This window comes from Megalops cyprinoides, chromosome 12, assembly GCF_013368585.1.
Source record: "Megalops cyprinoides isolate fMegCyp1 chromosome 12, fMegCyp1.pri, whole genome shotgun sequence".
NCBI classification, from domain to species: Eukaryota; Metazoa; Chordata; class Actinopteri; order Elopiformes; family Megalopidae; genus Megalops; species Megalops cyprinoides.
Genome location: NC_050594.1, coordinates 12,710,249 through 12,727,304, shown reverse-complemented (window position 1 = coordinate 12,727,304; position 17,056 = coordinate 12,710,249). Strand labels below are relative to the sequence as shown.

Here is a 17,056-nt window from a genome sequence, read left to right as displayed (position 1 = left end):
GAACAACACAGGTTCAAGTTCTATGAACATATTTTATTAGTGTGCTGTCGAGATTTTTTTTTTTTTGCTGTCGCATTCCCTCCTCGGCTCAGTGTCCCCCTGTTTCCATTGAGTGGCACCAGAGGCTCACTGCAGTTAAGCATGCAGTTTTGCGGTTTTATTTATACAGTAGCCTCAAAATGTATCTATGACCTTGATAAATTGCAATAAAACAACGATTTGAAAAAGTAATGCACGTGTGTATTTTTTTCCAAATGAAATGAATGGAAATATGTGAACATGTAATGCCTTGTACCAAAATTTATTAAAGAGTAGCAATCAAAAGAAGAGGAAAAAACGTCAACGTTTATTTAAATGAAACATAACATTCTGTAAATGTAATCCCACATCAAGTTGTCTGGAAGTTTCCAGAATCTTATGAAACTTCATTACGATTCAGAAACCTGTGTTACAATCAGGTGAAAAAGGAGGTTCCTCAAAGGAATATGCACTTTCTTAGTGTTTCTTGACGTGGTTAAACCAGGAGAGTTGCCGCAAATGTGGTGATTTCCACATGTAGGTTGAGGGATATTAAAAAAATCGCAAAAATGCTCAGCCCTCCAATTTCTACAGCGTCCATTATCCCGAAGTTCAAGGCTATGGGAATGATTTCTATCTCGTCAGAAAGACGACGCAATTAAATGCTGTGAGGGAATTGTTTTGGAAAACCAGACCCACGGGCGAGGATTAGAGATCTTGACTAAGGTTGGGATTCTCACTACCATCCTGATAAAATGTCACAAAATCTATTTGGCAGCATGAATCTGCTGTTCATCGCACCGAGTTACAAGGAAAAATATTCTTCACAAGCAACGGCAGAAAAAGAAGCATCGCAGATTTGTCAAACTGCATCTTAATGACACTTGGGACCACGTCTCCTGTTCAGATGAAACAAAAAATTGCTCTTTGCGGACATGCTCATCAGCATTTCCATCTTTTCTTCCTGGTGCCATTGTGAAAATCAAAACAATGAAGGATTCAAACATGTACGCCATTTTTGGGTTAAAAACCTGGTTTTCTCTGTTGAGAAATTCAGGCTCAGTTGAAATTAGTAGACATCCTAGCATGGCAACAATCCAAATCGCACATCAAATCCAACAGGGAAATGGTTAAGGGAAGACAAAATCAATGTTATAGACCAGTCACTGCAGACTCCAGACCTTGATCTGATATAGCGTTCTGAGTGGAAGTCAGGAACACAGCCCACAGATGAGAACCAAGAATTCTGAAGGAATTGGAGAAATTCAACCTGGAGGAGTAGTTAGAAAACCTTCCTGAGAAGTGGCTAGGCCTCATTAAGGACAACAGGAAGTGCCTGAGCCTCGTTAAGGGCTACAGGAATTGTCATCTCAGGGTCAACACAGGATGTACAAAAACTTATTGCTGGGTCTGAATACATTAGAGCATTACGGATATTTTTACACATGTGAAGAATCAATTAATATGTGCTGTTGCTGTGTGCTGATTTGGTAATATTGAAAAGTACACATTTTCACTGCGCAAAGAAGACTTTACTGCACTCCTGTATTTTTCCTCCTCTTCCTCCTTTCCGCCTTTTCATCATATTCTGAGGGATAGATAGATCTTGCATTTTCTTTTCAAAGCAGTCCACCAAACACTTAGCAGATTCCCTTGAAGAGGCTCTCACTTTTTTGAGTGGTCACTGTGTGGGGCTGGTGGCTGCAATCACTCTCCCATGTAGTCTTCTGCTTGTTAGGCTATCATAAAGCTGGTCCCTGGCCCTTGAAAATGACAGTATTTATATTTCATTATGTTTTAACAAGCACTTTATTAAAGTTACAAAATGAAAATAGTGGTGGCGGTGCGTATTCATGATGCAACTTAGTGCAACCTCATTATGCAGGAGAATAGGCAGACATCCAGGCACACTTTAATCAGAAAATCGAGGGCATCTGCTGATAAATGTATTCAAATTCATTCAGGCACTCCAAAGCCACCTATATGCCACTTTATTCTTTGATTAGCAGAATTTGAGAGACAAGAAGACACGCATTGTAGATGTTGTTGTTTTTTTCATTTCCAATTTTGTTAACAAGTACTGTGCCAGTCTGCAAAGGTGTACTCTGAATGGATTGATTTGATTTTAGTTGTTGCACATTTTCACGCTGACAGATTAAAAAGGATAAAAACCATTCACTGGCCTTGGCTGTCTTCACCTCTGACAGTAATTAATATACGTCAAATCTAATTTGAGCAGGAAAAGCCTGCACGCATTTTGTTGAGGTTGGGGTGGTTCAGCCAAATTACTGTGTCCAAGTACGCCCATGCATGTGTGGCCATTAATCCTTATGTCAGTTCTGACACTGTGTTTCTGTTTTCTTCCCTTCTGGTTTTCCAGGCTGCCCTGTTGTCACATTCAAGGCCTTTTAATTTAATCTGGTCAAAAACAACTTCATTTCCCTCAGGGAATTGTATCTGAGCCACAAAGGAATTAGCATGATGCTAAAAAATGAACTGCTCTGTTGGTCACAGGGAGCTGGAATCTTCTACTTTAATCTCTTCAAAGTTGGAATCCCAGTGGGTGCTTTGCATCTAGGCAGGCTGTTTCTTGCTTGTAATGCTTTTTTATTTGGGTATCACTGTAGTTAATTTCAATGTGTAGTTTGAATTTGGCAGGATTACATTATATCTTTGGTTGTGGTAGATTAACAGTCCTTCAGTAAATGAAGCTAAGGCGCAAATCTTCATTGCACAGAGGAAACCACAATCACATAATTCAGTAAATGGTTTTTGGTTAGGGTGCAAAGATACATACTTAGGCATTACGTAAGAGCGCACTTCCAAGCAAATCCAGTCTCTGTCTTCAGCAGTGTAGTTCGTCTGGAATCTGAGCCAGATTTTTTTTTACATAAAACCTCAAACAGATATATAAATGACACCAACAGATGAATGGGTGCATTGAAGTAATTGGTTAAACACAGACTGCACACAGATGTTGATTGTGAGTCTGCTTGCCTGGTTGGAGCTCTGCTGGGGGTGGGGGGGGTGCAGTGGCTGGCCACAACAGAGGACCTGACTTGTATAGGTTCCTTTTATCTCAACAAGTGCATCAAGGGTCATGTGAATGGAAGCTGGGTTCATGCTCTCATTATTCTGATCTAAAGCACACCACTGCCACACACATTTGACTCTCAGCATATTTTAAAATCATCCTCATCAACTGTAAATGAGGCATACATATAACTTCTGCATATAACTGTTTCCAACATACTTGGCTGTGCTTCTGTGCTGTTGTATCTTGTAAGGATTCGTTTGATGTGAGTGAAGGGTGATATTGTTTTTTTTTTCCTCTAGCACCATGGACAGCGCGCTGCACCTGCGCTTCAGCACACGGTGTGAGGAACATGGTGTTTCCCTCCAGCCCAGCAAGGCAGTACTCTGTGTTAACAGAGATCTAGCACTAGTTCAGAGCAGTTAGACCTTCTAGGCCTTCCCCTCCTATGGCCAAACTGCAGAGTCAGAGAGGATACTAGTGGAAGGAAAGAGTATGGTGGTTACTGCTGTCTCCATGACAAATTAGGTCTTTATTTTACATATTTTTATTTTAAAATAAAATAAACCCCCTCTTTCTTTCCTTTTTAAAAAGCTTTTTGAGTTTACTGTATTTCTTGTTTAACAACCTCTCATATATGTCAGTCTGTTTCCCTAACACCAGACCTTTGAATGAAGGGTCCTGCATGCTTGCATGTTAGCCTATCTCATCTTGCTCCTTCTGCTGACAAGTTCACTCTCTGCTGTACTTTAAAGGAAGCTTGTTATCGCTGCAATATTTTAAAATTAGCTTGTTATCTCACTGCCATAATGTAAAAGTATCTTGTTATTACTGCAATACTGTAAAATTAGGTTGTTATCTCCCTGCAATATTCATATTATCTGTCTGCAGTATTTTAAAAGTAGCTCATTATCTCTCTGCGATATTTTGAAATTAGTGTGTTAGCTCTCTGCTGTATTGAATGTAACTTGCAAGCTCTGTGGTATTTTAGCATTCTAGCAAGTGGCGAGACCCGTGCAGCCTGGGCTGGGCTTCGTAACCTCGCCGGATGACCTGCCCTCTCATGAAGGCTGTCTTCCCTATGTGTGTTTTTCGATTCTGTCAGAGGGAAAGAGCCGTGAATCATCACATGCTGTTTTTACTGCTGTATACCCTGGTATGGAAGAGAGAACCCAGCCAGAGGACAGTAGAGGTCACACAGGTCACATGCCAGCTGTTTTATACGGATTTGCGGATTCGTTCGGTACCGGCGTACACCGAATAGCCTGCTCCCGTGGTTACAGATCTCCTGTCATAAATCGCCAGGCAGGGATTTCACAGGGAGGGCTGGCTCAGCATCAGACAGAGGGAAAAAGGAATCTTTACCACTGGGGTGAGGGGCAGCTTGTTTGTTGGGTGATACATACATCTGAGAAACGATGAATTTGCGGATCTGTACCTGGCTGTGCAGCTCTGTGCAGTAAGCCATTGGATGGAGTATTCATTTTTTGTCTGTTGCCACATGGATAGCGGAAAGCGGAAACTGCAATGTTGGAAGTTATACTGTGTATTGAAGGCTGCTGAAGGCTTTACGACTGTAGATCAAGCATGTATGGTCCATAGGTTTGCCGTTTCTCCAAGGACCTTCAGTCTCATTTTTCAGATGAGAGGAAAAGCAGTGAAACTCCTTGTTAGCACCTCATTAAGTCTCCTTAGATTTCCACAGACCAGACTTTTATTAGATAAGATTTGCTCTGATGAACAAAAGCCTCGCTGAAAGAGGGTTAGTACATGGTACACACAAACACCCTCCTTGTTGTTGTGTGAATACACAGGCTTCAAAGGAGAGAATCTTTAAGTCCAGCATGAGTGGAGCTTGTATTTCATTCCCTTGTGACCTCGTAATTGCTCTAACCTCTGACCTCTACAAGAAAGTTGTTTTTTTTTAAGAGAGGTTGAGAGGAAATTCTTGTGTTTTTTTCTATCAAAACAACCAGCCTAAAACCTTGTGTATTTTAACTTGATTGATTTATTGGAAAAGCTTGTGTTTCTTCAGCTAATGGCTACAAATCCAGTGTGGCTCCACATTGCTCTCTTGGTGCTGTTTTCATCCCCTTGCATCCTAAAACAGCCATCAATACTGTGTTCAGTTATCTTTGATCCCTCTAGATTTGGCTGTGGAGTACTTAAGCCACGTATGTTTCTTCCAACTCCCTCTCTCCCTCCCACTCCCTGTCTTGCTCTCTCTCTCTCTCTCTCACACGCTCTTTCTCTCTCCTCTGTCTCTCAATCTCTCTTTGTTATCCCTTCATTCCTCATAGCTAAGTCTGACCGGTATCCCAGCCTTGTCCTTTTACCCACAGCAGTCCAGGTTTCGGGTGCAGTGTGGGTTCCTCTTGTTCAGTGCAGAGGTAGCACCAGGCTCACTCATGTCTGACCAAATAATCCTCAAATATCAGACCTCAAACCATTATCAAAATGCTTTGTTTAAAATTTTAATAAAATATATAAAAGGCATTATTTGATCTTGAAGTCCTCTGTCCTCTGGTATAGCTATGTCATGCATATAGCCACCTAGCTGCTCTTACAGTAGGAGTTGCTGTCGACATAGGGATGAAACTGGGTTTCAGGTCACTGTCGGTTGTTCATGAGAAATCAGCCACAGATGTATGACCTACAAGGTAATCAGTAGCACACAATGGAAAGGTCTACACTAGAATAGGTGGGACTGAATCAAAAGAAGCTGAAACTTTAATTACATAATTGACACACAGCTGGTGCATTTCAAAATATGCACATAGGATGATTAATTTGGGCCATCTGTGTGCGTGTGTGTGTGAGAGATAGAGATAGAGAGAGAGAGAGAGAGACAGAGAGAGATGGAGAGACAAAGACAGGTAATGTGACAGGTGGGAGGGCAGGAGTGAGCTTTGAAGCCCTGCTCCCGGGGGCGTTATCCCTTCTAATCCATCTTGATACCAAACAGCTGTCACTGAAGCCCCAGCTTTCCCACTCTCAGAGAGGTGTGTGGGCAGTCAGGAAGTTCAGATTCTGTTGGGGGGTGTGTGTGTGGGTGTAGGTGTGGGGGGTGGGGGAGTTTGGAGACTCTGATGGTGTGGGGGGGGGTTAGAAGGCTGTTGGGATGTGTGGAGGTGGGGGGCATGTCAGGTTCCACATAAATCTCTGGTGAACGCTGCAGGGGAGATATTCAGTGATTATTATAGTAAACACTTGGAGACATGATCACAGTGTTGAGCGGTGGCCAGGGCAGCAATGTGAATCATAGTGTCATGCAGCTGTATTAATGGGATAGAGAATATGTGAAAGCTGTTGGAATATAAATAGCCGCCAGCAGGGGTATCTGTCACGCAAATACGGCCCAGTTCCACTCTGCTGCTCACAAACAGCACAAAAGCAAGCTTGCCCCATAGATCTCACTCAGCCATTTCTGTGTGTGATCATGGTTTCCTTCAGATTTAAGGTGATATTGTCATGCAGAGATCTGTCCTGGCCAGCCTCCTTACTTGCTTATTACAGCACAAAAAGCGAGACTGCACCTGACCTAATTTTCTGTGAGAAGGTGTGAAGGAGTAGCCCTTCACCTCACCCCCAGCAGGTTAAATGTTTAATATTAATTGTTTAATTGGTTAAATTGAGGATCCTCATTGTCTATATTCCATCTTGTAAAATAAGTGCTTCAAATCAATTACAGCTGGGACAGGTTTTATGTTTGTCTTGATTTAATGATTGTTTCATTGTTTTGTTAATTTGTCTTTGTCTCTGAGAGCCAGTTAACTGGTCACACCTGCACTAATTAAGGCTTGTTATATACAGGTGTGTGGCCAGGTTCAGGGGGCTGGAAGCCATTTTGTGTGCTGGAGGTAGTAGACTGGTGCTCCTGTGTTTGTGAGTGGGTTTTTTTTTTTTAAATAAATTATTGTGTTTTTTTAAGTTTTACTCCTTCTGCTAATTTATGTGCAGAGCATCGGTCAGCTCTGTTACAGAAGGGTTAATCCGAGTTTCCCAATTAATGTTCTGTTTATCTACTGATAATGAGCCATATAACTGTCTCTTGCTGAAACAAAACTGATGATTTGTGGCTGTACAAAGAGCATGAGGTCACTAGGCTTGGGTAGCCTTGCCAGTTGTGTGGATTTCTAGTAAACATCACTTTAAGATAACAAAGTGCTTCTTTTACACGGAGTGTGGGAGGAAACAGGTGTTAGGTCACTTCCCCTTCATCTTGTGCTGCATGTGTTTTGTGTGTGAGGCAGGGTTGCCAGGTTTGGTACTTTCAGCCAATTTAGCTGAGTTATCACTGATGTCACACTGACTTGTGGGATTGAGAAGCCAGCTGGCATTTTGGCTTTATTGGCTTTATCTCCTAGAATCTCGTCAACTTAAGAGACAACACGTAATTTGAGGGGAAAAAAACAACTCAGGATGGACTCATTCCTGAGCAGAAACCTTCACATTTGTGCTTCCTTGGTGACCAGCTTGCTTTAAGCAGCAATCTGGTGGTTGTGCTTATTTTTAGAGTTGTTGACAGAACTCAAGATTTTGGCTATGCAACGTCATGATTTTGGCTTTGACCGACAGAAGACGTCATGTTGAAACCTTGGAGTGAAACTAGTGTGCTAAAGGCTTTTCTTCTGTTTGTTTGCACGTTTTGAAAGTCTACAACTGTTGTACTCCAGGATGAAAATGATTAAGACTCAGCTTTTCACACACTTCTCCACCTCTTTGAATGGGTCTGGAAATCTGTGCACTTGTTCCAGTGCCTACACATCTGGTGCAGAGACTCTTATGTTTTTATTCGACTCGGCTACAGTGGAGAAACTGAGATTTTAGGACCAGGAGCGCAGTGGTAGGTGATTAATGATTATCTTTTAGACACCGCTGTGTCCTGTGTAGCATCTCTCTGTACCACGACACCGTGGTGTATTTAGCGTGAGTAGTGTCTGATCAATCTAACCGGTGAGAACTTTTAAACAGACCAACAAATATTATGGCTCTCTGTGGTACTAAATTTATTTCTTCATAGCAACAAAACTTGCAGTTCTTTGAGTTACCTTGGCAGCCAGCTCGTCTATAACATGCTATAAGGCTAGAGCTACCCGTTGGACTGTAGTGAGGCAGACTACGGAGGCCACAGCATGTTTCTTTTCTTGTACTTTTTCAATTGCAGTTGCTGTATTTGCCGGTGCAATAGTGAGGTGAAAATTGATCTGTGGAAGTTATGAGGTGTTGAACATGGGTTTACTGACTTTACATTGATCATGCAGTTAGTGAGTTTGTGTACCCTTTGCTTGCAAACATCGCAAGGGGGGCGCAATTATGCAGTTAAACACACCAAAGAAAACCAGCTGTGCAGCCCTGTCCCCCTCAAAAAAAGAAAACATTTGAATTATCACAGCTCTTTGTCAAAAGGGGCCCTGAGAGGTTGAAATGAAATGCTTTGTGTGTGTGTGTGTGTGTGTGTGTGTAGGCGGTAGGTGTTTATTGCCCTGAAATTACAACTGAGGCACTTGGAAAAAGTGAGCGGGCTGGCAGTAAATTTCTCGGACTCGGCTGGTGTCCGGCTTCTCTCTTTGTGAGAACAAGCCTTTAGAGTTGTCTAATGCAGATGAAACTGTGCTAAGACTGTTAGTGTTAGGGAACGAGTGTGTTTAGGACTGTCGGATTCTCGGGGGGGGGAGAATGATGACAAGGAAAAAAAAACTGTTCAGTGTCACGTATGTGAACACCACGTGCCCAGCTGCTTAACACTGCCCTTCTGTTCCCACAGAATGAGGCAACATGCAACCCTGCACTTAAAACTGGTGTGACTATTACACAATGTCCTCTCATATGACATGCAGAGAGGAGCACAACAGCACCTCCAATTTATTATGTAGGAGCAAACAAGCCTTTTTAACTGGTTCAATAGATCGCTTCTGTCCATGTTATAAACACATATTTCACCTGGGTAAGGGGTTGTGAATGCAGTTTCAGTGTTTGTGTCTGATTTAGTGTTTGTGTGTGGGTTTCCGTGCTTCTCCCTGGGTGCTGAACGTGTGTTAAACAGGCGTACCTGTGTGGCTCTCAGTCAAACGCAGATGCTGTGAGTGTGCTGGCCTGGTGTCAACCTGGCTGTTCTGAGACCTGTGATTAATGACCTCTCTTTCTGGGTACAGCGAATCTGCAGAGGAGGTGAGAGGGAGAGAGGGGGTTCCAGGCTGGTCCCGGTGGGGGCGGGGCCTGTGATAAAGGGCAGAACCGCAATGCCCAGTTCTATCCCTGGATTGCCCCAGTTTTACCCCCACCTCTCCCCATTTCTGAATCTCAGGAGAGACATAAAATGGGGACAAAACCCTGGGTAACCTTATGTGCCCAAATTTCTGTGGTGAAGTCAGGGCTTTGCGTTAGCATTCCTATGAACCCTTGGCTCATCCCCCCCACTATTTTTTTTTTTTTCCAGTATACGAGACCTTAATTTTGCACATTAAATATTGAGTATTAGGTGTACTATGACAGTCCATTGAGCAACACTGCTGCACTAGTCCCAATATTTTCAGATTTAGCTGATGCTATGCACAGTTGGATGCACTCCATTCCTGCTGACGGTGTTGAAGTATAATTCTGTCTGCTGTATAAACTGGTAGTAGAGCTCTGATCAATTTTTCTTCCCCAGCATGATCACGAGTGCTTCTTTTCACAGTAGATGTGGAGTACTTCTATGTATGCACTGGAAGATGTTGTTGTTCAAAATGCCACTTAGTGATGGGTGTAGTCAGCCGTTTTTTTCAATTCCGCCCTCATTAGCTGCTCTTGCTGTTTAAGTGGTGCCCATTAGATTCTTTTTAAAATGTTGTCTTGGATGGATTGCACTTTGCAGGTTGTGAGAGGCTGGTTCCAGATTTGGCTATAGATTGAATCAACTAAATCTTAAATCACAATTAAAAGCGTGCATAACATCTTATTCTTCTCAGACACGTTTCAAGGAGTTCAGCGATCTCCGGCGTCATTGAGAAAAATATTGCTGGTTTTGAAGGCAATGTAGTGCTTCACTTGCATTTACCTGATGAGTCAAAGTTAAGGATGGATGTTGATTGATGCGGGGCTGTATCCCAGGGCTTTGTGTTAAGCTCTGTTCCCAACACTGGATTCCAACAGGGGCCTGCAGGCAGGCAGACTTAAGCCTGGAAATGCCTGCTACTGTAAACCTCACCTTGTGAAGTGTTTATTTGTAGGTTTGTCCCTCTGTGTCAGCGTTTGCTCAGCCGTCTCCTAAACTCTCAGCGAGAGGTACCTGATACCTCCCTGTGTTCGACGTGTCTGCTTTAGTGTTCCGGCGGCAGGCTTGAGCTGCCAGTGTGCGCGTGAACATTAGTTGTTTGATTGCGTTTGCCCCGGAAAGCTGAGCTCAGCGGTATCTATTTTAAAGGCTGCATCTGCACCGCACGCCAGAGTGAATTTAGATGTATTAGAAGGGATGGATCTCTGACTTAGAGGAGCCGAAATCCGAGCTCCACATGCAGCCTCGAAGCAGCTGCTGGAATATAAGTGCATTTTGAATGTTTCTTTGGCTCTTCCTTTGGATGCGATGTTTCTCCATCTGTAGAGCTGTAACAAATTATTCATGGGTGACCTGCAGTATGTGTGGGATTGTGTATTAGTTAGTGTGCTCTTTCAAAAAGCTGTCTTTCCACAAAAGTGCTTTACATGGAAAAAAAGCAAATGATTAAAAAAATCAAAATGATTCTTTGTAATTTTGCGTGTTTTTTGAAATGCTGCCATCTCTCTGATTTGTCTCTGTCTCGCCTCCTTCTGCTGTGCCTCTTCCTCATCTGTTTGCATCATCGGCTTTTCTTTACGTCAGACCGGAGCCAGAAAGCTCTGCATTCGACCTGTTCCTCTGGTTCTGAGTGGAGGACCAAAGGTGAAGTGGCCTGACAGGGCGGTGCTGGCACTAGTGAGGCCTTTTCTAAGAATGGTTGTGAGAATGCACTTAATGTTACCAGTGCAGCTTTCAGGCCTTTTAAAGAGGTCAGGTGCTTGAACAACAGAGCCTCTTTCCTGCCATAGAGGTTAATCCTCAGGAGCTGGCAGAGGGCATAGGTTACATTCCACTCTTGCAGCAGAAGAGGTTGAGACACTTCTCCTTTCAAATGGCTCACAAAAAGCTCTTATACATGCTTTGCACCAAGCACTCTTTGAGATTAGTTAACGGAATGGAGCAGATCCAGGCTGGACGGGCCTGGCTGTTACCTGCAGGGGGGAAGGTCTGCTCACTGTTGGCTTGCTTTGCCTGTGTTGTCTTCCAATGAAGAGTCAAAGGATCGCTTTGTTGTAAATGAGGCAGCAGTGTAGCATAATGGTAAGGAGCAGGGCTTGTTACCAAAAGGTTGCTGGTTGGTTGCTGGTTCAATTCCCCACCAGGGCACTGCTGCTGTACCCTTGGGCAAGATGCTTAACCCAGAATTGCCTCCAGCAATAGCCAGCTGTATAAATGGATAACAAGGAAAACTGTAACCTGTGTAAGTTGTGTTGGATAAGAGCATCTGCTAAATGCCAATAATGTAATGAGAAAGTATTCTACCCAAACATACTATAGAAAAAATGCCTTATTCACGTACAGAGTAGGAGGGTGTGTTTTTTTCCTCACTTGGTGAATGTCCAATATTGTTTGAGGTGTTTCAGGAGGTGACACATGGAATAGCATGTTAAATGTGCATTTCTCTTTCACTGTAAAGTATGCAAGAGTATAAATGTCTCTAACTAGTACAGACCTTAATGAGTCCTCACAGTTTAGTAGACTAGAGACTGAAACTAGAATACACCTTGTGTAAACAGAATAATAACTTGGTCAAATTGAAACATATGTTAGCTTTACGTCGGACAGTTGCTAGCTGTGCTAATGAGGACGATCTTGTGTTAACATCATGAAGGGCTCATTACTGGAAGCTTTCGCTGGGTTAGCAGACTGACTGACTTTGTTTTCTTTATGTGTGTTTTTTTTTCCTCTTTGCTTTTTAAAAAGTAAAACATCAGTCTACCTTGCCTTTGATCCCCTTCAGTGAAAGCATTGGATGCATTTAAGTATACATGACTGCTCATATATCAAATGTTCATGGGCCACAGGGGTGATGCTTGATGGGATGCAACATAAGAAAAATAAAACTTTTCTTCTCACAGAGAGTGAGAGGATCACACCTATATCTTCTAAAGTCTTAGCCAATATGGCACCTGGAGCCAATGCAGACGTGAGAGCAATGTTGCTGGTCTTTTTCCAAGGTCTACCTGCTGAAGTTTCCCTCTGCATTAAGAGATTGTCAGCACTGGTGATCTGCAGAGTTTCCATCCTCTGTAAATAGACTTGGAGAGCTGTTGGTTTCTCCTCTGTGAGAGGCTTAGAGAGAAATCAGCCACACCTACCTTAGGCCTGAGTCACATGTGTTAGCATGTGCTTCTCCCCGCTGCTCTCCATCGGCTGATACAGCTGAGGTATTGACGTGTATGAGCTGCAGCGGAGCAGTGGAATGCGCGGTGCGCTGCTATTGTGCTCTGCCTTTCAGTGGAAGAAGGCGCTGTGCGAGGAGAAGGGACCCCAGCTGTGAGACACAGAGAGCAGAGATAGGAATCGGACCCTAAGGGAAGGTGCTGCGGTTATTTCTGTATTCTAATTCCATTCTGATGAATTTGTTTGCTGTAATTAAATCCAGGGCCGTGGTGATTGCTGCCCTGCAGGCAGAATGCTTCTGTAATCCTCCAGTCCATGTGAGACAGGTGATATACTTTATGGTTATTTATTGATAACAAATATTTGTGGCAGAAATCAATATGATGAACAGCCACAGCCCCATTTTATTATAATAAACCCAGTTTATGATAATAACACATCTAGAATATAATCAGAGCCACATGTGGCTTATATTGAGAATATAAGTAGGACATATGTTAAGAGCTTACTTACATACTATCAAAGCCCATAAAGATTTTATGGTTAAAACCTGCATACGGTTTACCTTCAGGATATACATTATACATGCTGTGATAGCCCATAAAGGGTTTATGGTCAATGCCTGCACGCGGTTCACCTTCAGGATGCGTGTTCAGAGCGCGGTGATGCTACTGTGCTTTGTCTCCCTCGGTGGAGATTGCCAAGTGATGAGTGATTGAAACGCTTGATGTGTGTGACCGGCAGATGCTGGCTGTTGGGTGGTCGTTTCACAGGTCAGTTACATTTCATAATACACATGACAGAATAATGCATAGCAATGGATGCTAATGCGCGCTAATGCAGCGGGCTGAATGGGCTCACTTTACTGTTGCCTAATGCATCAATTAACTGATTGTTTTATGCAGCAGGGACACGCTAACATGGGGTGGCAGGGTGTCGCTGTGGATTCGTGCCAGATCTGCCATCAGCAGCCTTCAATCATATGCCTGATACCCCTTTGATACCATTGAGAAAGGGCGACAGTCTAGCATAGTGGTAAGAAGCAAGATTCCTAACTGGAAAGTTTCTGATTTGATTCTCCACTGGGGCACTGCCGTTGTACCCCTGGGCAAGGTACTTAACCCACAATTGCGTCTGTAGATATCCAGCTGTATAAATGGATAACGTGTCAAAAAACTGTAACCTACCGTAATTTGGATAACATGCTACTGGTAACATGCTATTTGGATAAGTGTCTGCTAAATGGCGACAATGGAACGTATACTTAACTGTATTAACTAGTAACTAAAACGTAAGCCTGCTAAGCAATTAAATAAATGAATTATTACTTTGATGTTCTTCTACCTCTTCTTCTTTCATTTGGTTGGCAGATAGAAGAAAAGGAGCTATTAAAGTGGGCCTCAGAGGGAGGGTCTGGGCTGAGCCGAAGTGATGGAGTGGTGATGCTGTAATGGGTGAAGTGAGAGCTTCATACGGCCTGCGGGGCTCCTGAGTCAGCCCCATCCAGCGCCACATTAACGTAATCACGCTGGCACTCAACGAGATCAATTAACACGAGGCCCGTTCCGATGTGCCACAGGCACAGCACGGGCGAAAATGCGTCTCGGGAGTTTTGGTCATGCTTTTATGGCTTCTGATTGGATCTCAGCATGGTCCTCTGGACCTCCTGCAGCGGTCAGACTGCGGAAGCCCTGCAGGAGCTGACCTGTTCTGGTTGGATTATCAAGTTCTGCACTAACAGGAAAAGTGAGAACATATCATGGTAATGTTCATTACCATGCATAAACTACTAGGGATGTTCTTCTCCTTTTACCTACTTCAAGGGACTTCGGGTAGACAGTCAGTGCTACTGTCAGTATGTTACTCAGCAGCAGGGCTAGGCAGCTGTTTCTGGAGACGGTTCTGTTGCTTTTTTTCAATCTGGTTTTTGTTCCTTTTTTTTTTTTTTTTTTGCTGTTTTTCATTTGTTCCTCCTGCATTCATTTTCTGTATTATCTGTTCCAGTTATGTAATTAAGAACTCAGATGGAATCAAAACTAGAGACATCTCCTGCATTCCAGAACCTGGGCTGCCTACCCCTGGCCCCAGAGTGTCACTTACTGCTTCTGAGATACAGAGAGACTGTGCTTCCCCCATTGGGATGCTAATGAGGCCTCTAAAGAGTAGCCTAAAGAGTTTCCTGCATGTCTGTATGGATGCATACATTTATGGTTACATTTTCACCATTTGGCAGTCATTCTTCTCCAGAGCGGCTTACAAAGTGCGAGTAGGAGGTGCACCTAGTGAAGTGGCACCAAAAACTGAGATCACAAGTGTTCACTCGATTCAACACACTGGTGCAGACTAATATCTTCATTATCTTTTACACAATAATTACAGTATTCCAGGCAGAATGCTTTCACATACCATGTAATAAGACTAACAACATGAAACAAGACATCACACTGAGGGGGACGGTCTGAAGAGGTACATTCATGCAAACATATAAGATCCAGAAAATAGTAGACGTTTATGGGAGAGATGGCAGTCCGTTGGTTTGTGGTATTTATGGCTTTTTTTCCATTAAATTGTCAAAATACACTACAAGGAATAAATGTGATTGATTTAACAATATTTATAGTGAATTAAATGAAGAATATTGTTGCTATTGGAATAGCTACAATTTGCATGCCTGTCTCAGAAAAGTGCTAATGAAGTATCCTCACTAAAGTACTGTATATTTGAGTAAAACCTCCCCCTCCCTCTGAAAAACATCAGTAAAGCCTCTGAGTCTCTTCATCCAAGGGGTTCAGTTCATCAGGCTGTGAATACTGTTCACTTTAGACCATCTGCCTTATTAGAGTTATTTTGCCTGAAAAGAATGAAGCTTGTTTTCCAGCTCCTCTCTATTATAGCTCAGTATTTTTGCATTTATGAATCCTTGTTTTTGCAGCAATCCGCCTGAATTCTTTATTTATTGACTCAAGTACGTCCTGGGCTGGTCAGATAAGGGTTTCCCTTAACAGGGAAAGGCATTGATTTAGAACTGCCTGCTCCATAGAGCCAGTTAGACCATTTAGGCCTTGGAGGTCCACCAAGCAAAGTGTTCACGCGGGCGTAATCTCAAAATCTCACACATTAAACATCCAGTTCCCCTAACAAGGAGTGCTTCTGTTTAGGATCACCAGCTTTGAACCGAGATGTGACAGACTGTGTACCAGCCGAAAGGGGAAAGCATGTCAGATCAAGATATTTCTGGTGCCGTGCCTGATTCAGCCAAGTAATCAGGAACATGATTCCCTCTCAAGCCTTCTACTGATCTCTCACCCAGTTCAGAACATTGTCAGCTTTTCTCCCAGTCCCAGAACAAATCTCTCTCGTGCACATGTTTGAGGGAGGTTGGCTCTTAATGCTTTAGTTTGTAGCAACAAAACCTTTCCCCTTGTGTTTAGTGTATTTGACACTGTTCATTTACAGCCATTTTTAAAGCAATACATTTTATAAGGTGGAGACACCATGCTCACACAGGTCTGATGTACTATGTGCCCCAAAAATTGTGTCACGTTTGAAAGATTAAACACCTGGACACCTTATTAAGAGTATGGGAAAATGAAGCTAGACAGTGTAAGTGTTTAAGCTGACTCATGATGGATCAGGGCTCACGTGGCGATTCACTTTTCGGTTTGGTTTCAACATTTTACAAGTCTGCCCCGGCAGGTGTGTGTGTGTGTGGGTGGGTGCGCTGTGGTGCTCCAGGTACTCTGCACTTGCTGGACTTCATATGATGGATATTAAAACTCTGGGACGTGCTCCAGACTTCTCCTTCACACTGCCTGAGTACTTTCTCGGTGCAAGCAACAACGCTATTCAGAACTGATGCAATACATCAGAATGTATTGCATTGAATCACACCATATGAAAGTGAATTCTTAGATATTTTCCAACATACAGTATATCGTATTGTTGAATAGGTAGCAATATTGTATCACATTGTTCACACCCCTAAAGCGCACAGTGTAATGTCTCCTGCTTAATAGAAAGGAAGTGCACAGTGTACTTTTAAAAAGAGCCATCCTGACCCTCACACTCATTTATCTATCTCTCTCTCTCTCTCTCTCTCTCTCTCTCTCTCTCTCTCTCTCTCTCCCCCTCCAGCTCAGAACTGCAGCTACACACTGCGCGGCCCCAATGGCACCATTGAAAGCCCGGGGTATCCCTATGGGTACCCCAACTATGCCAACTGCACCTGGGTGCTGCTGACTCAGGACCACACCCGGATCCAGCTGCTGTTCCAGGGCTTCGCTCTGGAGGAGGACTTTGACATTCTGTCCGTGTACGACGGGCTGCCCAGCCCCGCCAACCTGCGCACCAGGTGAGCCTCCGCTGACCAATTACAGCCCAGCTGCCTCGTATCTGTGCAGTTTATATGTTAGCACCATCTTGGTACATTTTAGTGCAGTGAGATTTCCACACATAAAACGCCGTGCAACATTAAAATTACAATATTATATTACTGTAACAACACTGCTGCAAGGTGGCATTCATGCTAATGCCAAGGGGGTCTGGCTTTTTTGGTAGCTGTAACTCTCTTGCTAATGTAGATT

At 43.2% G+C, this 17,056-nt stretch overlaps 1 protein-coding gene across 1 annotated transcript in view; it reads left to right on the top strand.

Moving 5' to 3' along the window:
• The window catches only part of LOC118786567 (CUB and sushi domain-containing protein 1-like), a 159,322-nt gene that overhangs the window by 1,730 nt on the left and 140,536 nt on the right, over positions 1-17,056 (top strand). Inside the window, exon 2 of the mRNA XM_036541696.1 lies at positions 16,608-16,824. Coding sequence (XP_036397589.1) covers positions 16,608-16,824 — 217 coding nt within the window. The remainder of the gene's footprint in view (positions 1-16,607; positions 16,825-17,056) is intronic.